Here is a 22,162-nt window from a genome sequence, read left to right on the forward strand (position 1 = left end):
AATAAATAATTATTCTTATTTTAGTAAACAAATTGTTATTTCGTTTCCATCTAAGACAAAATTTGCGACACAATCAACGAAGGACAATACCTACTGTTTTAGACAAACCTAAGCAAACATTTTGTAAACGATTTTTAACGTCAATGGCTACAAAAATGTTCAGCATAATATTGTTAAAATTATTGTATTTGCAAATATGAATAAAAATACCAAAATTCATGTTGCAGAAATGTAAATACATAGCGCGGTATAGTGCGGTTTCAGCACCATGTGTAAATGACAGAAAGGCATTCGTTATCAATTTATCGACTTTATAAAAATAATTTGCGCGTGCCATCGTTAAAACAATTTTCAGCAATAGTTGTGATGACAAGAATATATGGTTTATCGGTTTATTATATCGAGTTCAATGAAAAATTTGTGATGTATACTGTACCCTTACCATGAGTTTTCAAAACAACCCACATTTTACGTTACGTTTACTCAATCCATTATTCTGTTCCGTTTGCTTCAGTAGAATGAGTTGTCCATTAAGTAAACGTAACATTAAGTAAGTGCTCAAGTGACGATGAACTCTTTGTCTCCCTCATATGTTCGCAAAAAAGAGAGACAAAACATGAAGCGCGATTTTGTCAATTTAGACATTTAATGTTACCTTACTGACACTATAGTTCTGATACAATCCGCTGGGGGCGCTGATTGGAAATTGTATGGGTAAATACGTAAACAAATACCAAAACAGTCATATTTGTCCAAACGTAAAAACTCCTGGTAAGGGTACTGTATAGCAGCCGTCACTGTGCGGTTCATGTGGCAAGTGTGACTGGCAGGGAGGTATTTGTTGCCAATTTATAGAGTTAATGGGGAAATCATTGTTGCCTAATTAAATATATCGAAATATCGTGGGGATATAAAATGTTTAGTGCCAGCATTGCGTTGGTATAAAATATTATTTGAACCAATGTTTATCTGCCTACTGTGTTCAGATTTTAGGAATGGCACTGAAGATTTACGTGAGGTGTTACAATGCTTGCTCATAGGGATATGAATGTGGGTACAGAAAATCAATGGATTTTTTTTATAATATAGGAGTAGCAGACCCCCCTGCGCTGCTACCCCTGAGGACTTAGCTGGAACGTCTCGGAAAAGTATGTCTCCCTTACCACACCCTTCAAAACGGAATACAGCAGCGCCTAACACTGCTGTTATTGGGCAGAAATATATATATATATATGTGGCGGTGTTGCCGCCGGAGTCGAACCACAAAGGGTTCTACCACCTTCCAACTTCCATGTCCATGACCACATTGAGAACATTCCAACTGGATACACACTAATTTGTATATGTATATTCAGGTCATATATTAGGTATAACATAATCAGCATCATATTATATAACCTCCATATCCGCCATAAGATCTTAACACCGCATGTACTAGGCATTGACATTTCGTTAAATATCTTTGAAAAAAATTAAAACAAAACTCTTTATATTTTTACACAAACAGACTTAAACCCGACTTGGTTTAATACAACATACCTTAATGACGAAGCTACGTTTCTTACAGTACAAACAACGGGTAGGTATAATTATCTTGTCATTAATTAAACTTGATATCTTGAAAACGTAGTGTAGTTGTAGTTAGTAATCTTCTTTTATGATAAATAAAGAAACTAGTGAAATACTGGATGAGTAGAAGAATAATATTGTTTTATTTTTTTTATAATATAAGAAGTAGCAAGCGATTATGCAGTTGCTTGTAAGTGGCAACTGTCGCCCATTGACGTCCGTAATCAACTCTAGATAAGAATAGAGTCCTACCAGGAGTCGGCTACAGATAAGCTACTACCCTAACGACTAAGTTGGAACGCCTTGAATCGAATGTCTGCCTTATCATACACTTCTAACCGGAACACAACATTGCTTAACATTGCAGTAGTATGTGTGACGGTAGTGTCTTCGGTTTTGAAACATAATAGGTTCTATTATTTTAAGTTTTAGGTGGTAAAACCAATAATTTAAATGTAAAAAGAGACTGAAACGATTCCATACATTTCTGGGTCTGAATGTTAAATTTGGCCCATCATGTTCATTCTCCTCTCTGGCTTTCTCTGCAAGGTTATAATTTTCATCACTGAAATATAATAAAGGCAACGGTACTTTAGTCGAAAATAGGAAAGATTTAACCGCTTTTTTTGTACCGAGTACCGACTGTTTACCTACTGATAAACCAATTAATAAATTATTTACACTAATTGTTTGTTTGTCCATATGATTACTATGTCTATTACCACTAATTGAAAATATAGTGGTGTTATTTGTACCGTGTGGCATGAAGAAATAATTACATTTTCAGGCCAGCTGCTTAATAAAGCCATTATACTAAGAACCGGCACAGTGTTCAGTTGTTTATTAAATCAGCGAAATTTAATATCACATGGCTATTGTGGTAGAAACGAAGGATTTAAAAGTTTTAACAATACGGGAAATTGGTTTTAGAAAATGTCGGAAAATGGAAAATTATCGTACTACAGTCTTGAACCCCACCTTTTTCAGTTACGTCTCGGAGGGTATTATGAGATTGATCCCGGATCTCCGATATTACATAAAATATTGCACACTATTTATATGCGCGTTGCATTGATTTTGATCATAATCTACACGATCCAGCAAGCTATGCACGTACATGAGGTACATTCTTCATTTTTTTTTGCCCCGAACCTATTTTGTCTATGTCAAAGGCTTAATTTGGTTCAATTATACCTATGACTTATATATATTTTATTCTTATTAACCAAATAAAGTATCCAAAACATTAACCAAATAGGCGGACTTAGTGCTCGTACACAAAACTGCGATGCGACGTCGCATCGTAAAAATCTGCGAGCTCCCTCGACGCATCGCAAGAACTTGCGAATTAATTCGCATCGCACATTCCTGCGATGTTTCGTCACACTTGTTGACGCCATTTTTAGTTCGTTCTGAGACAGCGTGTGGGGAAGACGTACAGACCTGTATTTGTTGGGTGGGAAGACGTATACTTTAATGTAAAAAAATTACAAAGTACGTGGTTGACTTTTTTATATTACTGATTGAGGAGCGCCCTGCTCTTTGGGAAACTAAATATAAAATAAATTATATATTATAAATGGATGAACCCAAAATTTTCTTTGTTACTCTTTCCTGTATCTCTTAAGCAATAACAAAAGTGCACCCTTCTTTTTACGATCCATGTCACGACCTAATTTTCAAAATACCGTACCGTACTTTTGACGGTTGTCGAAAGAATGGTCACCCTGGAAGACGCTACGCCGCACGATATCGCATCGCAGTAATTCGTGTCGCAATTTTCTGCGTTGCGAATTCCCATCGCGTCGCATCGCAGTTTTGTGTATGAGCCCTTAATGCTAAATAGCAAAATAGTCACGTAAAATAATTATGAGAAAATTATAAAATTTGGTATTCACCCCGCTTAAGAATTTGTCCGGGCAAAGACGCTATCCACAAAACTTGAAAAATACTTATCCAACCCGATAAACGTAGAAAATAACCGCAGTAGGTATATGATATATTAGGAGGGTAAGTGTGTCTGTACCTATGGTTCTTTATATATCTCTAGAAAAATAGTATATTTTAATAATCTGCATTACAATGAAATAATAAATGACGTATCAGAAGCTTAAATCAGAAGTGTATGGTCATAATTTGGCAACTACCCACTATCCAACAGTCATACTACCCTCAACTACATTGATTAAAATTATTGCTAATATTCATTGCTAATATCGAATAGATTCGATTGTAATTGTACTGTATATAACAATTTAACGAGTTAAAATTAGTAATAATTCTAAAATCTAAACGATTGATACGAAGAACATAGAGTAGTCGCCAATAAAACTAGGGTTAAATCCCTACTAACTGTAGAGAAAACCACTATATTTTATAGTATCAATAAACGTATATAGTCTAGACTAAAGGGTAGGTACCTACGTTTGGTTTAGATGTAAATTGCAACAATAAATTGAAGAATTATACAATGCAAACATGGTAGTGGTTTGAATAGGAATAAAATAAAATAAATGAACTTGTGGCGGTATAATTAAACGTGTATAAAAGAAAAATGAAAACTTAAATTCTTAATTGAAAACGATGAAGATTAAAATATAGCAACCTAAATTATAACTAGTAAAATGTTTAGTGTAGATTTGGCTATGCGATTTTTAGGTGTTGCAGGAAAAATCTAGGTATTTCTTGACTATCAAATATTACTTGAAGATGATCACTTTTTCAATAAGGCAAAGCAATTGTAAGGATACCGCAGCACCTATTTCTACCTTATAACAGCAGCGTTAAGCGCTGCCGTGTTCTAGTTTGAAGGGTGTGGTAAGGGAGACAGACTTTTCCGAGGTGTTCCAGCTTAGTCCTCAGGGGTAACGGCGCATCTGTGGCCGACCTCAGGTAGGTATATCTAATATTATCTGGGGCTGATTACAGATGTCCATGGGCGGCAGTAGCCACTTACCAACAGGTGGACTACTCGTATGCTACTCCTATACTTAAAAAAAAAGGATTATGTCAAATTTTAAAGTTTCTGTTTCTCCATAAACTTTTGATATGGACACTATTTGATTAATATCTTGACTAATGTAAGTACAATTATTATGTAATGAAGTCCAATAAATCTGGAATTTAAGGTACGACAAGACATTGATAAGGTTATGGGAACTGTGTTCCTGTTCCTTACCCACACTGACTCTATATTCAAGCAAATTGTTTTATGGATCCGAGCGGATAAGTTTGAAGAACTTCTGGATACTATGAAAGGTATTATTTTTTCGAAATATGTTTTTCCATTGAATTTCTTTAAGTGGTTCGATCCTAAACACAAAAAACGAAGATAGCTCTTTTATAAAATTTTAATACATTTTAGTTAATGTTATTATATTGATTTTTTTATTTACCTGGTATTGGTTACAGGTCCATTATTCAACCAAGGGTTACCAGAACACCGTGTGTACCTATTACGGACCGCTCGCCACGCAAAACTCCTCGTACGAGCGAACAACGGTTTGGCCCTAATAACATGTTTTCTCTGGGTGCTGTACCCACTAATATTACACTTACAGGGAAAGCACGTCGAATTTGCAATATGGCTGCCTTTTGACGTTGATGTGAACCCACAGTAAGTGATATTGCTTTGGTCTGGCTTGATGCTATTGCTCTTTCGGGCCAAACCGACAAATATTACGTCCTACTTTTGTTAATAAGTACGTATTTATGTGGATAGGCTTCGTTTTGCTTTGCCTGCATTATATATCGTTTATTTAACAGAAAGTTTTAAAAAAAGTCTTTAACGTAGAAGTTATCAGCCAACGCTAAAATTGTAAAGTCATCGATTGTAGTTGTGTTTTCATTTTGTGTCACATTTTATGTAACAAACATATTTAGTCGTATAGTATTACCATCGTTCTATCGATTTGATATTTTTGTTTTTAGGGGTTTAATTTTACTGCATGCAAGTATGGTAATACTGCAAACATCTGATAAAAAAACAAATATTATAATGAAGTTCTCCTATTTGTTGTCTTCTTGAATCATTTTGTAATTCCTTCTTACAGGTTTCATATTATTGTTATTTATTATTTTATAGATTTTATCTAGCAGCTATTTATGTTTGGATAATGACTTCGTGGCTTGCTATATGTAACACTACGATTGACGTCATGGTGGCTTTTTTACTGGCGCAGTGTCAGACACAATTGTTCATTCTCAGGTGAAAATTGCTTTTTAAAATTTAATTAATATAACTTTTGAAACTTCTCTCTTCTTAATTAAAACTTTTAAGACTTTTCAGATGATAAAAGCTCTCTTGTGTAACGTTATTAGGCAGTCAAAAAACAAAGTATTATAGTTAGCACAGATTTGTATTCTAGCAGTTTGATTGTTGTAGAAAATATTGTAGGTTTTAATATTTCCGTAATTTAAAACTGAATAACCTTCCTTGAGAGATCTTTATCTTCACAGAGATGATCTGGAAAAATTGGTACAAAGAAGCAAAGAAGAAGCCATATATTCAAAAAAATCATACGAAGACATAGTTCACAGGCGATACACAAGAATTATGTTGCATCACGTGGAAATTGTACAGTAAGCATGAAACTCTTTATTTTTTTATTTTGGACAATTTCATTATTTTTCTTTTAAAACAAGGTATCTAAGATGGTAGGACCCGTTGTGGTGCGACTCCGGCGGCACAACCGCTGCATCTATTTCTGCCTCATAACAGCAGCAACTGTATTCTGGTTTGAAGGGTATGGTAAGGGACACATACTTTTCTGAGGCGTTCGAGCTTTATCCTAAGGGGTAGTGGCGCATCTGTGGTCGACTTCAGCTAGGAATATCTAATCCTAGCTGGGGTTCATTCCAGATATCTTCACTTACCAACATGTGGACTGCGTGCTCGTCTGCTACTCCTTTATTGTAAATAAATAAATATTCTAATTATTTTCCCAACGTTAAGGTGTTATAGCCCTCGGAAAACTGCTAGTCCGCTCTAAATATAGAAATTTATTTATTTTATTTATTTATTTATTTATTTATTTATAACATAACATAACATGTAATTTACAGGCTTAACCTAAAACATTACATGTGCTCAAGAATACTTTACATACATTCATAAATCCTGTAAGGTTGTCATGAAATATGTCAACATCAGGCATCTGTAAAAGCAGGCGATTGATTAAAGCAGGCGCAGCGCAGTGTGGTGCAGCTGCTGTGCGGCGCGTGCGCAACAAACGTTCTGCCAACAGACGGCCAGGCCTTCTGCCTCCATACCCTCCACGCATATACTGCATCGGAACCTCTATACCACATTTGGCAAGTGCAAGGGGATTATCAATTTTATTATTAAGTAACAGATAGAAATGCACCATTAAAAATAGCTTTCGCCGTAACTCTAATGTATCTAGCCCTATCATACCTGTTACAAAAAGGGATGGGTATAGATAAGGGTAGAACCCAAATTTACGACTGTAGATAAATCTGGCAAGTTTCCTTTGGACTCTTTCCATCATGAGAGAATATTTCTTCTCACAAGGATCGAAAACGACTGCGTTATATTCGAGTCTGGAACGAACGAAGGTATTGTATAGAATGAGCGCTACATTTGCATCAGTGAAGTTTGTAGCCGTTCTCAAAACAAAACCTAATGTTTTGTGTGCCTTAAGACATAAGTCTTTTATATGTTGCCTGAAATTTAGTTGCGAATCGAGTGTTAAACCAAGATCACGTATAACGTTTACGCGTTCGAGAGGTTTGTTTTCAAGGTGGTAGGAGTGTATATACGGTAAACGCGATCTGGAAAAAGTTATAATTTTACATTTTTCGCTGTTTAACGATAATCGATTGTCAGAACTCCATTGCAAAATACAATTTATGTCACTTTGTAGAGCTTCACAATCCTGACTATCAACAATAGGGTAATATAATTTCAGATCGTCAGCGAACATAAGACATTTTGCAAATCTAACAACCCTCGGCAAATCGTTGATCATTATTAAAAATAGACTAGGGCCAAGTGTACTTCCTTGATTGACTCCTGAACGTGTATAATAGAGATAAGATTTATGTGAAAGTAGGTGGACATACTGAGTTCGATTGTCTAAGTAAGAAGCTAAAAATGCAAGCAATTTGGGAGTAAAACCAAATAGACTGAGCTTCATCAAAAGTATATCATTATCTACTCGATCGAATGCCTTTTTAAAATCAAAATAAGCCGCGTCAATTTGGCGACCCGCGTCCATGGTGTCTATGACGTCACTGACAAAATTAATGTGATTGGTAACTGTTGAGCGGCTAGGCCTGAAACCGTGCTGGCTATCATGAAGATGGATACTAATTTGTTGCATTATACGAGCATTGAGAATAGATTCAAACAATTTGCCGAAAGCTGATAGAACTGCAATCGGCCTATAATTAAATATTTCAGCACTATCACCATTTTTGTGAACTGGTGTTACCCTAGAAGTTTTCCAATATGCAGGATAGGTTGATGTTAATAGGGATAGATTAAATATATGCAACAAGGGATACATAAATACTTGTATACAATCCTTTACTACGAATGGAGGAATACCGTCTGGTCCTGTAGAAGATTGGTCTCTCAAGCGTTTCCCTGCCTTTATTATTTCGGCCGAAGTAACAGAATCAACAGAAACGTACGGCGTATTTATGGAGGTCCTAACATTATGAGCATCTTGGTACACGTCGCAGTCAAGGCATGGCTTATCATTCAGAAATACGGAACTAAAATACTCAGCAAAAGCATTGACTGCGTCTTGTCCAGAAAAATATTTGCCATCTTTTTTAAATAAGCTACACTTATGCTGACTCTGGCGTTGAGTTTTAACATGTTTCCAAAATATATTTGGGTTTTTACTAATACTATGTTCTACAAATTTTATATAATGTGCATACGCATTATCGATCATTAACTTGACTTTAGCTCTGTAGTATTTAAATAGTTCCAAATTAAAAACCTTACCTTCCATCTTATATCTTTTATGATGAAAATATTTATATTGAATGTTGCGTATAATATCAGGCGTAAACCAGGATGGATAAATGTATCGTCCGGTTTGCCCAGTACGCTTTTTGATCGGTACGCAGGCGTTAAAGGAATTGTCAATCAAGGTGTAGAAAGCTCTTACGGCTGCATTGACATTATTGCACTCGATTACACTAGACCAGTTAATAGTATGCAATGAAGCGTAAAGTGCCACAAAGTCAGCTTTACGGAAATTCCACTGGGGTTTTGTATATGCGTGAGTGTTGTGGTACGATGAGTATATGCGCGTGGGGCGTCGAGAACATTTAGATAGTGGCAAGCGGATCTCAATTTCGAGTGGTGGGTGATATGGGTCGGGTGGCACTAAGGGTTCAACATCATCAGTAACTCTTACGCTATCACTGCGCAACCCACTCAAAACCAGATCCAGCATACCATTATTCTTATTATAAACATTATTATGCTGAATAAAATTACAAAAGTTTAAAAACAAAGAAAACTTATTTTTTATACTTTGGGTACAAGAGTTAAGATTGAAATCACCCACTACCAGAATTTGTAATGATGAGAATTTAGTTATAATATTTTCCAAAATTGTAAAAATATTCATGTACTGTTCATCCTTATAGCTAGGTGGTATATACACTACACAACATATGAATTTAATATTTTTAAAACTAATAACAGCGCACACTAACTCTTTGTCCTGCGTTAGTCCATCAATATCATAAACTCGTCTAACATGATATAAATAATGAATAGTGTCGCCAAAGCAAATTGTATGACTACACCTGCTCGCAACAACTTCAGAGCGGACTTGCAGTTTGGCGATATCTATACAATATTATATCATGCTAACATTTTTAAAAGGTTTGCTAAAAAGGTGCAGAATATATTCGGCGGCGCAGTTGCATACCAATTTTTAGCGAGTGGCTGGATAATCTGCACTTCTGTCTACAGAATGGTTCAGGTGATTATATTATTAAGGACTTACCTATCTTTAGGCAGTTAGTGAGCTAAAACAAAATTGTACTTACTATTTTTTTGTTGCTTTTCGATTATAATACATTATTCTTTAATATATTATAGTTATTAAATATACATACATATATCAACGTATATGTCTCATCAAAAACTATCAAATCTTCAAAGAAATTCTTCATCGCTCTTTCCCGCCTTAATGATTTTTTAATTTTTTTTTTTACTACGAACATAGCAGTTGAACTTATGGCCAGAATGATCTTAAGAGTCTTCATCATCATCACCGTCATCTTAAGTGTTTTTAAATAGATTATTACATTTTTTAAGTTTGTCCTACCTTATAATTAATAATGTGATTTTTGGATTCAGATTGATCCTCTGTCAGTGCAGTTTTTGTCAATGATCATGTACGTTATTTGTATGTTAATGGAACTTTATATGTACTGCTATTATGGAAGCCAAGTAACTCATGAGGTGAGTACCTACATTTAATGTAAGATACCTAATATGTAATTATCTACTAAAAAGACGTAGTAATAATAATAGCATAGTAAAAAGGAGGAAGGGGACCAATAAGTTCAAATTTTAGAATTGTATAGTCCGCGTAAAACAGCTAGTCCTCTGTGAATAAAGAAATGAATCGCGTCGCCATAGCAAATTGTATGACTACACCTGCTCGCAACAACTTCAGAGCGGACTAGCAGTTTGGCGCGAACTATACCAACTTGTAGCTATTTCTTTTCCGCATGTTGTTCTATCTGTGGAAAGACAGATGTTAACTATTCCCTAACGTAGGTATTAGTTATACAAAATTTTACTTAAAATAATTTGTTGTATATCTTTCAGAGCCTAATGCTTACGCAATCAGCGTATGCCATGAACTGGCTGGAGACTTCGTTGAAGCATCGTCGAGATCTCATTATATTTATGGAAATAATTAAACATCCCATTGAACCCCTAGCTGGAAATGTAATACCTTTATCAAATAGCACCTTTGTCTCGGTACGTATATTTAGAAAAAAGTATATTTAGAAAGATAATATTATCGTATGAATTCTGACTAGTTAATAATAACCTGTGTCCTATAAACTAAACAGTGTAGGTAGTACGGAAGACTAATGTTTCGAAAAATTTTAAACCGTGTTTTTTTAGAACCATATAAAATTCCGAAAATAATGGAAAATATTAAGTATTATTTTCTATTAGTAATAAGTATCTATATCTCGTAGTTGTACTGTGATTCAGACCTTCTAAAATATGTATTAAAGTAGCTAGCTAAGCTATTAGTATGTATTTATTGAACTACTAGCCTTATCTTTATCTTATATTTAACTTATCTTTATATTATAGTGTGAAAAACGTGACATTTTTTTTAATTTTCAGATCGTGAAGAATTCGTATTCATTCTACGCACTTTTGAAAAATACTAACCTTTGAATAAAAAAAATCAAGAAGATTTAATTTATTCAACGTCGCTCCCTAGTACTTTTCACATCTAATCCACCAGTATTTTATTGTCCTTGCAAGAAGGAAAAGAATAATTTATTATCACTTAGCTATATTATATACTTTTTAGGGTCTAATTTAAGCAAGTAGATATTTTTACCCTTTGCCATCCTTTGCAAATACATAGGTACTAAATTTATAACTTTAACTTTAATTTATAAATCAAGAATAGGTACTACACCTCCCTATAAAATTTATCATTAAGACTCATATTAAACGTGTATACGCTTTGGGTGTATTTTGCACGTATGATAATTAGATAGCGCGTGTACGTATGGTACAAACAATATTTTAAATATCTTGTTACTAATGAAAACTTTTGAAAGTTTTTTGTAAAATCAATACATTTAACTCATTTCAATATAATTAAACTAAGTAGGAAAACTTATCCACTTCGAAATCGATGAAAACTATAGTAATCCTGAAATCACTGCAGAAATATTATTATTTTCAAACTGTCTACGTAGGCATTTCATTATTTTTTGTTTTGTATTAAATAATAATTATATCCTATCATGCTTTGTAAGAAATAATATTATATTATAATACAACTACTTCGCTATCTACATATTGTTGTTATTATTTTTAATTTCTTTTTACACTAAAATAATATCAATCGACAAAATGTCAAATTCAAAGAGCGCGCTCAATCTTGACGTACACCGCTCACAGATAAAAGAATCCTTGACTGAATCCAGGGGGGGGGGGCACACTTTCATACGGAATGACTTTTTGTGCAGATACTAGTGCCACGTTGTCCCTGTAGTTCCGGGACTAGAATAGGGCTACGGTATCTCCTGCCTGTCGTAAGAGGCGACTAAAAGGGGGCTTCCGGGGTTGCGGGCGGCAAGAGTGGGAGCTCGAACCGCCCGGCCAGCGGCCCCGGGAAGGACGACGGTATGTGTGGTCGCATACCGTCGTATACGCCAGATGGTGTGGTGAGCGTCAAGCTCACGTGGGCGGAGCCCGACGGGGCAACGCGCTAAGAGGACTCCGGTTGCGTTCCTTTGGAGATCCCGGAGCCCTCAACGCAGCGCAGAGGACGGCCACCGGGGGGTTTTAGTGCGGTAAAAATCCCACATAACTCGGCGTCGCTCCCACGTTGTCGGGTACCTTTTGAAGGTTTTCCCCCTCGACAAAAAAAAAAAAAAAAAAAAAAAAGAAGATACTAGTGCCACGTACCGACTCGGCCCGGAAGCTTCAAATTAAAATGGCGACGGAGTGACAGTTAACTGTCAAAATGATGTGTCTGTTGTCAAATGTCCGCAACTTCGTTAATCGTTTCTAATTTGAAAAGTTGTTTTTGCACTTCAGAGAGACACCGTTGCAACAACTGTACCTGTATATTTGATACCTCCTTGATTCAAAGATTCACATTGTCACATTTTTTTTATCTTTCTGAATTTTTTTAAGTATGTAAATGTAGTTTTGCTCTTGTATCAAAATTGAGAAAGAAAAAAGTATAATGTAAGTCTTTGGAACACAGTAATTTGTCGTTCGTGTCTTTTAAACATACCTACAACTTATAATTTACCTGATTTTTAATACACAATACACATAATGAATAATTAATATATAATCTATATATATGTATGTAAAACCCATGAGTAGTTCTGGGGCAGGCCACTAGGAGCGCTTTAGGGGGGACAAAAAATACGTAGAGTTGCCTCTCTATATATACCATGTCTTGTATATAATAATACTCTATGACTGAGTCACTTATTGACACACTATAAACATAAGTCCTTGCTCCTTGAATCTATGATAAAATAAAGCGATTCGGTTGTCTGTGGTTTTATTGATGATTGCTTATCTGTAAAATAAGCATATGTAATGTAGCCAACTTTAGAGATTCTCTACACATTTAGGCAGAAATAGTTTATCCATATGTTTTTAAAGTAAGTGTTTAAAAAAATACATGATAATTAGTCAGTTAGTCGCGCGAATTATAAGACAATTGTATTATTGATAAAGTTTTCCAATAGCTAAGAACTACATAAAAGTATTTAATTAAAACGTCCGCATGTCTCGCCATATTGAATGCTGATTTGAAAAGATCAAGACATCTTATAAGAACTTCTAACATTTATAGAACAATTTTTTGTATACAATAAATCAAAATATGTTTAAAAATATCGTAAATAGCAGCTTCTAATGTGTATACATGAACACATTTTTTGTTTAAATATTGTGGAGTTTGAAAATATTAAATACATGTAGAATATTTAAGATTATTTGGTTAAGTGGACAAATGAAATATGTATATTTCAATTTTTATTATGTTCAAACAAGGTTAATAAATTTCTAACTAAATAACATGAAAATAATTATAACTAAAATATATACAAATTATTTCTAATTTACAATACATACAATCAAGTGTAAAAAAGAGAAAATCACAAGCAAAATAAACCATCTAAAATTGCCTTGTGTGTAAAAAACGTTTAAATTTTTTTAAACAAGATTTATGGTAAAAAGTTATTAAAAGTTGGCAATAATGGATAATACGCCCATAGACAAATCACTGCGTAGACATAGACTGACATCAAATCCAGGACGAAAATATCTGACAGGATCTGTTAGCTGTGGCTACTGTCAGAGACTGTCACTGTATTCGTGTTGTCTGTTGTCTATCTGGACTAACTGTCTGTGCTGTATTTTACTATATATATTTTTAAAGAAGTCTAATTAATACGCCTTGTGTATTTGCATTATAAATTTGATGAAAATTTAATTTGCAATACAGATAAGTTTTTAAATTATGAAAATGTTAGGATACGTGATTGCCCTTTTAATAACAAATACGTTTTACTGTAGCGTAGGACTTCCCGTACCTAAGAAGGACGGTCCCCTTGCAAACTCTTTACAGTTACTTGCTAATCATTGTGAAAATACATTTTTGTCGACCCAAATTAAAAACAAACTCGATGACTGTAATATCACGTTGTCAGCTCAAGGAAAATCATTAGAGTCGGAATTAGAATGTTTCATATTCTACGATATAAACAGCCAGCTATGTGCAGCGTTCGGGGGTTCCAAAGTTGACCTGAGCCAGAAATACGCTGCAACGATAGAAAATTTCCAGAAAATTGAAATGACATGCAATGTGTCGAAGAATTGGAAATTTACGAAACTCGCCGACTACCCGATGTACAATATGTCTGAAACGGTGTTTAAAAACCCCGTAACGTGCATAAAAGCTTGTGGAGTGGACGATATATCGAGCGTAGATACTAATTTCTACTGCAAATACTACCAATGGGGATCAGAGTTGCTGCAGCTTCAAGGTAACCAAGAGACCATTCCGTTGTCGGGCAGTGTGGTGAGTAACAGTGGGTTAGTCCCTGCCGTGGTTGAAACTTCATCAAAAACAGACGACAAAGCGACACTGCCAATATCCACTAATAAAGTTGATGCACAAAACATACAAAGCAAGAGTGAGCAACCTGTAGACGACCAGGTTAAGGTCGAACCATCTATTCCAGAACCTATCCCTATTCATTTAGGCAAACCTGCTCTCCCAGCGAATACTGGACAGATGGTCAACGAAAATGCGAACATCAAATTACCTGATGTCCACAAAGGACCCTCAGCTGGGCTCTTAGATGAATCCTCTCCTAAGAATGTGGTAGAAAAGCCTGAATTGATAGTTCCTCCTTTAAAAGAAGATGATAACAGCCAACTTCTTAATTCCAATGATATCAATAAAACTGACTTGCAGAATCAATCTAACCTAAACGATCAAAATATTCCTGATGAAGAGGACTTTGGTGAGAATTACCTTCTTTATTTCATATGTTTTATTTATTTGTGTTTAATTAAATTACACCTGTTTTTATTTGGATTTGTATCGAATCTTACAGTTTTTTGCATTAGGCAGCCCTACTATAGATGCTACTAGACCTACAATAACATTGTACAATACTTTTTATTGTATTATAACATTGAAAGGTGCTTTGTCAAATGAACAATTATATTGCACAATAATACAAACTGAATAATATTTTCACATTCAGCAGTTTTTACATGTTCAGTTAGAGAATAGTATTGGTCCCGTGCGCGCCGTGCAACTGAAAAATATTGCACAACGCTGACCCTATAAAATGCAATGGGAAAATATGGTGCAATGTTGTACAATTCACAATATTGCACAATATAATTAACTTTTTAGGTGGCCTCTTAGGATAGATCAATGTCAATATCATGATGGTTTTAAGCACCTTTGTAGTTTCTTCACCGTAGTAGTTCTTTAGTCTACCTGAAGGTAATTGGCCAATATCCGTGGACATCTGTAATGTAATGAAACCCAGATATGTGATGACCCCAGATGCCTCATATAAGAGTAACATCCTTATTACATTATTCAAACCATACCATTAATGCAGTTTTATAGTTTTTTGAACTGAAATCACAAAGAGTTATAACTCTAGCAGGTGGTAGATTAAATTCAAAGTTGTCACCACCATTTGTCCATATTATGTACTACTTTATGTTAGTATTGATCATGCAGGACGCACCTAAACATGACATAGCTTCATGTTTTATAGCGTTGAAAGTATTAAAAGAATTGATTTTAAACAATTTTTATTTCATCTCATTTTAGATCCTCAAGATGATGCTCTTCCGGATACTTCTGGCAGCGAAGGAAATGGTTTAGAGTCAGATCCTAAGAACCCCAATGAAGAAAAACCCAAAACTCCTTCGAAGAATGGAGCATCTATTGTCTCAGCAGTTGATCGAGTAGAAATGTCACATAGAGGTAATTTATTTATGATGTTTACAATAAAGTTCATCATTTGACATTTATCTCGAAAGTAAAGATCCATGCTATTAAATTATTAATTAAGATTGGAAACAACAATGTGAAGGAACCTATATGACTATAGCTTGTTCAAATGAATACTTTATCTCAAAGGCGTGGAAAGTCTTCTCACCTAAACTTTCCCTGTATATTATAGCTTAAAAGATCTTATTCTTAGAAGATACTTGTAGTAAAATGATGGTAAGTGGTGCCCAGATACCAGGCTTAAAATAGTTTTTAATAGAGTAAACTTTTTATATGTGAAAATCGTACACTGATATGACAATACAGAATCAGTACCTTTCATTCATTACTGACCATGCTAATTCCATTCAGTATATAGGCAGTTGTAAATAATGTATGAAATAAGTATTAAAACTTGTATACTGACCTTAAGTGTAAAATATTTAATGTTTTAATTACATAACCTTTCAAATAGAATATTGCTGTCTGTTAGGTACAGTTGTCATTAATTATGATTATGTGATTAACTTCTACATGTTATCTTAACAATTAATTAAGATAATAGTTTTTTTTTACATTCATGATATTATGATATGTTATTATGATTCTTTTAATTTTACACTTATTGACTAAGACAGATATTTTAAAGTAGAACTTTATTATTAACCTTCAATGTTACATTTATTACAATTATTTAATTTTTATTATTACGTTCATAACTTGAAACAAAGGATGTATTCAATTTGTTCTTGACTTAATACTTGGATTGTTGAAACAGCTATGTACACAGTAGTTGTTTTCAACTGTCTTTGAGGCAGATTACTAGGAATATTATTTAAGTTTTAAAAATGAACTGATGTTTATTTTGGTAATATCATAAATATTATGTGAATGTGTGTAATGCATTGGTGGCCTAATGACATACATTTTGGTTTCCCAAGCTAGTTCTGTTATCTACACCCTGGTTTTTTCAAGTATTATAAATCGATGACTACTGGTTCGAATGGTGAATAAAAACATCAGGGTTTTGTTTTCTTAATAATTGCAGTTTATAATTAAATCTAGCAATAAAGCAGACAGATTACCTCATGGAAAGTAGTCACTTTCACTTATGGAAATTTGCAACGGTAGAGGCATCACCTGCTTTGAAACAGAGACTATTTTGCACCAATTTTGAAGAGCCCTATGTCATAGCCTAACTGATGATTACTTTAAAAAAATGAATTTCGAGAAATACTCCTAGCACTGGTATTTTGTTACATGTATGGTATTTTGTATTTCCAGAATTCTTCTCCAACACAATGCAAGATGGTTTTGCTGAAGATGATGACCACTTCTTCTCATTCTTCCTAACTGCCATAATTCTTGCAATAGTCCTTTACGTTTTGTACCACAACAAGAGCAAATTCAGGAAAGTGGTGAGTAACACAGTATTGCATAGTGATTATGATATAAGTAATAAATCTCGTGGCTTGCATAGATCTACAGAGAAACCTAGAGTAAATTGGCAAATTTATGCATGCTTCCGTGTTTTATAGTCATATTTTGTTGTCATTCTCAGTCATCATAGGAAAGCACCAGTTAAAAACTTTTTGGAGGTCTTATAATTATTTTTAAAACATCTAACATGGGTTGGACACTATCCTGTTCTGTTTCGTTTTATACACATTGGAGGACGGAGGTGCATGGTGAAGTATACTCTAGACCTTGTGGAAAAGAGTACCCAGCAAAGGTACATAACTGGGTGCAGATACAGTTGCATGAATTGAAAAACTAGCATTAGTGATAGGTCTTACTGCTGCGGAATCTATTCCCACTCTGCTTGTTATTAAGCGACTTGTATTGGGTCTTTCCTGATGACGTCATAGGTTTATTGCAAAGATATGTATACCAAGGATACTCTAATTGCAATCACCCTGGCTATATATAAATACAGACGATACAATTTCGTCATAATTCTACATTTTTATGTTTCATTTGCATATAAAATATTTTTAATGTTTATCATGACTTAATAGTTAATAATTTTTTATCACTGTAATTATTCTACAACAAAAAGTAACATTCTCCCTGCTGGTATGTATAGGTAATTATGATACTAAAAAAACATAACTTTTGAATTATTGACACATAGTAATGTATACTACATTCTTGTCTTTTTCATATTTTTTATATACAATATTATAGTTTAAAAAACTAAATACCACGCTAAACCTCGCACAAGGGAAATCGTTAACTCTGACTATCTGGATGAGGAGAATGGGACAATATTATTAAAATCGTGTATTGTCATTGGTTGTGGATACCTACTTGGTAAAAAAATTGAATTAACCTGACCCTTTAAAGTGGGTAAATATCGACTTCAAACATCCCCTTACCTTTTTTTTTTTTTTTTGACGAGGGGAAAACCTTCAAAAGGTACCTGGTGCCGTGGGAGCGGCACAGGGTTATGTGGGATTCTTACCGCACTAAAACCCCCCCGGTGGCCGTCCTCAGCGTTACAAACAGGACTCCGGGATCTCCTACGGAACGCAACCAGAGTCCTCTGAACGCATTGCCCCTTCGGGCTCCGCCCGGATGAGCTTCAGAGCTCGCCACATCGTCTGGTGTTTACGACGCTATGCGACCACACATACCGCCGTCCTTCCAGGGGTCGCTTGCTAGACGGTTCGATCTCCCACTCTCGCCGCCCGCAACCCCGGAGCCCCCAATTAGTCGCCTCTTACGACAGGCAGGGGATACCGTAGCCCTCTTCTGGTCCCGGAGCTACAGGGACAAAACATCCCCTTACCTACCCACATACATACAGGTCAAGCTAATAAAATTGTGGTAAAAAAAGTGCTTGATTTTATTAATAATCAAAATATTAATGTGATTTACAGTTCCTGGGTCTTCTGGTAGAGGGACGGCAGTCTGGCAGGCGTCGTAACAGTCGAGGCCACGAATACCGTCGTCTTGACACCCTGGAACAAGCAATGAGCACAAACTCCGCTGCGCCACCAAGCAAAATTATATACTGAAGTCCACACTAAATTATTCCTAAGTACATAAATTAAGTCGCCTGAAGTCTGTATCTGATTGTAATATTCTTCTTGGACATAATTTCAACACAGTGACAATTTAAACTGTGGCAATGTACAGAATATTGGATGTGTAGTTGTACAAAGAAAACTTATATTAAATGATAAGTGGTAAGAATTTCCTTTGTGCAAACTAGTCAGTCATATAATAATTTCTTTTCTTCATACTATTCTGTCTTTATTTATTAACTTTTTATATAATTTTGTCATATTCATAATAATCACACAAACTATTTATAATAAATTTCATCCACTTTTTTTCTTAAATTGCGTCAAAGTATGTATAGTTTGCCAATTTATTTTAACAGTCGGCGATAAGTACAATGTTAGCTATAATTAATTATTATTAACGACAAATAATTATTATGTTTCATCTGTGATTGAAACTAAATTTAAAATTAAGTTACTTATAATTTAGTTGTAAAATTTCTTCCATAATATTTAAAATGGGTATATTATCCAGTTGTAACGGCATCTTATGTGTAAAAGTTGTATTACTATATCCTAGCGTGCTTAACTAAAAAAAATACATGTCTTATCTGATCTTGGATCTCAATTAAAAATATTTTTTATTGTAATTTATTTTGCGGCGAAACATATTATGTTCCGATTTAAATTTTGAAACTTCTTGACTCTTGAGTTCAATTATTGTATGAATACAGTATTTTATTAGGAATAAAGGACTTGTAGACTCCTCGTTAGTATTTTTTATAACATTGGAGCAGCAAAGGAGCTTCGCTCTACCTAATGGTTAGGGGTTACAGCTATAAATGGACATGTATGTGTGGATAGAATTACTTCTATCTGGAGCCAATTTCAGAGTTGTTACTCCTGAGGGCTAATATGGTCTCCCATAAATATAAGGCAGCCATATTTTAAATAATAAAAAAAAATATACTGTTACTCTCATGTATCTAGAAGATCTAAAATTTTTCGGATCGGGTATTAAACATAGTTCATTTTGCAAAATTATTACCTGTTTCGTATATAAAATGAATGTATTTTGATGATCTAATTTAGAAATAGTGAGTCACGATAGCTCTTTTTCTACGTATGAACTAGCAATTATTTTCTTGTCATTAGCAATATACCACTTCAAGTGCACCTTTTAAACTTAAGTTTGTCTTTAATGTTACAATTTTGTAGAAAATATGGGTCGTTCCACTAAATGCTCTCTTAACATTGTCGCCGTATACATGTTTATATGTCGTGTCAAAAGATGGAAGTTAAAAGTTAGACTTATTGACACACCTATTTCTGCCTTATAACAGCAGTTTTAAGCGCTGCTGTGTTCTGGTTTGAAGGGTGTGGTAAGCGAGACATACTTTTCCGAGGCGTGCCAGCTTAGTCCTCAGTCGTAGCGGGGCATCTGTGGCCGACCTCAGGTAGGAATATCTAATAATAATATCTAGGGTTGATTACAGACGTCCACGTGCGGCAGTGACCACTTATCATCGGGTGGACTGCATGCTCGTCCGCTACTCCTATATTATAAAAAAAAAATCAGGTAATGAACTGCTGTAATAAGACAGAACACGGAACATAGCAAACTTAAGCAATCCTTGTGCTCATCTGAATGTATTGTTTTCTACTTTCATTATTGTTTAGAAGATACGTCGCCTAATTTTGATGAGCTAGTGGAACGCGAAGTATTTTATGTAGCATGTATTTATGTCCCATTTAGCAATGCGCCGTTGTCGTGTAGTAGGTATCCTTTCGTATGCAACGTTTTATACTTATAATTCAATTTTTCTACTATAGAAGATGGAATCACCGTGTATTAGATACTTGATATAAATTGTTTCTTTTGTGTTTTCGATCTTTAATAAAATTGAATCGACAGAAAACTCTTTCATTTGTTAATATTTGTTATATTATATTTAAAATATATTTTTTAACATTATTAAATTTTGCAGCCAAAATATGTTTATAGTTTCCTTGAGGTTTTATATAAAGATGACTGGTTGCTGCGCCATCTCTTGTTATTTACTGGAACTTTTAGCATGTTTATAGAATCGTAATGTTTTTGCACACCGATCATACAGTGTGTGCAAAAATTTTAGTGGGCAGTCTGCATACTAGATGGCAAAAGAGATACGATAAAAGGAATCTTACCCTTCCTGTAAGTTTTAATCGGTATTGTATTTTTTATACTTAATAAATTATTCAGTCAATAGCAGTATTTATTCGTGATATACAGACATTAAGTATTTATTATAAATTATAATACCCCTACGTTCCTAAAAATATGTAAGGAACTATTGCATGTGCTATCTATAAGCATGTGAGTTGAAACTCTGCCTCGCGATCGAGGTTTAGGTATGGTTTAAATCCCAGACGCACCTCTGATTTTTTAAAATTATGTGCATAGGTATTTGCCATTATTTATCATTTGCTTTAACGCTGAAAAATATATCGAGAGGAAACTTGAACTGTGCTTAACAATGGGACGATAATGGCTTGACTTTGAAGGCAACTTCGATATGTTTCCTAATTAGGTACCTTTTTTGGTTATGCATAGAGATGTACCGAGTCAGGTCGACTCCAGTCAGTACTCGAGTACTTACAGAAACTCGCATACTCGCGTATCAGTGATATTCGAATACTGATAGTACTCAAGTCCAGTGTTATGTACCTTATATAGGCAAATGAGTGAATACAGCAGAAATTGTGCAAGTAACAACTAGTTTTGTTTAGTGAGTGCCTTTTTTTTTGTTCTTCCTGCTATTGGACCGAGTGTTACAAAGTACTCGAATACTTCATTCTGACTCGAGTACATTGTGAATACTCTGGACTCGAGTGATGACTCGATTCTTTTTTATATGAGTACCTACTAAAGTACTTGAAAAAATGGCTGACTTGGCACATTATATAGGTACATAGAGCTATGCACCTGTAATGGAAATACGGACTACCTATTTACGATCTGTTCTTGAAATATATTCCAATGTATGAACGAAATCTTAAAATGGAGTGAAGCTTAAATTTTTTCAAACTTGGCAGGTATATACGCCGTATCTTATTTAGTTATCTTTTGAGATCAAATTTTCCTCTCCAGTGCTTTCGATTCTTGCTGAGACGATGTAAAGCGCTATAAGAAAATATAAGCAGTGAAGTGAAAATTTATGAATCTCAATGGACTGTAATCATTTTGACGTTCCCTTAAAGTGTGTCTTGAGTTGAGTAGGTAATCACGTACCTAATTATTTAGTTAGAAAATAAGTTAATAATCATTTTAAGCTTAGTAACTCAAGTAGG

The 22,162-nt window shown here is 34.5% G+C and overlaps 2 protein-coding genes across 2 annotated transcripts; both read left to right on the forward strand.

Moving 5' to 3' along the window:
• The first annotated feature begins 2,502 nt into the window (after window positions 1–2,502).
• LOC140758023 (odorant receptor 94a-like) lies at window positions 2,503–11,136 on the forward strand. The gene is made up of 9 exons (XM_073093969.1): window positions 2,503–2,691; window positions 4,698–4,827; window positions 4,981–5,185; window positions 5,654–5,776; window positions 6,028–6,150; window positions 9,443–9,542; window positions 9,923–10,027; window positions 10,400–10,555; window positions 10,937–11,136. The coding sequence occupies exons 1-9, from the start codon at window positions 2,503–2,505 to the stop codon at window positions 10,988–10,990; spliced, it is 1,185 nt and encodes a 394-aa protein (XP_072950070.1). The 3' UTR covers window positions 10,991–11,136.
• Window positions 11,137–13,655: 2,519 nt separating this feature from the next.
• LOC140758024 (uncharacterized) lies at window positions 13,656–20,751 on the forward strand. The gene is made up of 4 exons (XM_073093970.1): window positions 13,656–14,829; window positions 15,663–15,818; window positions 17,109–17,242; window positions 18,707–20,751. The coding sequence occupies exons 1-4, from the start codon at window positions 13,821–13,823 to the stop codon at window positions 18,842–18,844; spliced, it is 1,437 nt and encodes a 478-aa protein (XP_072950071.1). The 5' UTR covers window positions 13,656–13,820; the 3' UTR covers window positions 18,845–20,751.
• The last annotated feature ends 1,411 nt before the right edge of the window (window positions 20,752–22,162 follow it).

Source organism: Epargyreus clarus, unplaced genomic scaffold, assembly GCF_041222505.1.
Source record: "Epargyreus clarus isolate Ecla_fem2 unplaced genomic scaffold, WU_Ecla_fem_2.2 ptg000005l, whole genome shotgun sequence".
NCBI classification, from domain to species: Eukaryota; Metazoa; Arthropoda; class Insecta; order Lepidoptera; family Hesperiidae; genus Epargyreus; species Epargyreus clarus.

What these genes read in the sequence shown, in the direction of transcription:
- LOC140758023 (XM_073093969.1), top strand. Translation starts at nt 2,503, where the DNA reads ATGTCGGAAAATGGAAAATTATCGTACTACAGTCTTGAACCCCACCTT. An exon ending in GACGTTGATGTGAACCCACA is followed by an intron (nt 5,186 to 5,653) that starts GTAAGTGATATT and finishes ATTATTTTATAG; the next exon opens with ATTTTATCTAGCAGCTATTT. An exon ending in GAAGCCAAGTAACTCATGAG is followed by an intron (nt 10,028 to 10,399) that starts GTGAGTACCTAC and finishes TATATCTTTCAG; the next exon opens with AGCCTAATGCTTACGCAATC.
- LOC140758024 (XM_073093970.1), top strand. Translation starts at nt 13,821, where the DNA reads ATGAAAATGTTAGGATACGTGATTGCCCTTTTAATAACAAATACGTTT. An exon ending in TCCTGATGAAGAGGACTTTG is followed by an intron (nt 14,830 to 15,662) that starts GTGAGAATTACC and finishes ATCTCATTTTAG; the next exon opens with ATCCTCAAGATGATGCTCTT. An exon ending in AGTAGAAATGTCACATAGAG is followed by an intron (nt 15,819 to 17,108) that starts GTAATTTATTTA and finishes TTGTATTTCCAG; the next exon opens with AATTCTTCTCCAACACAATG.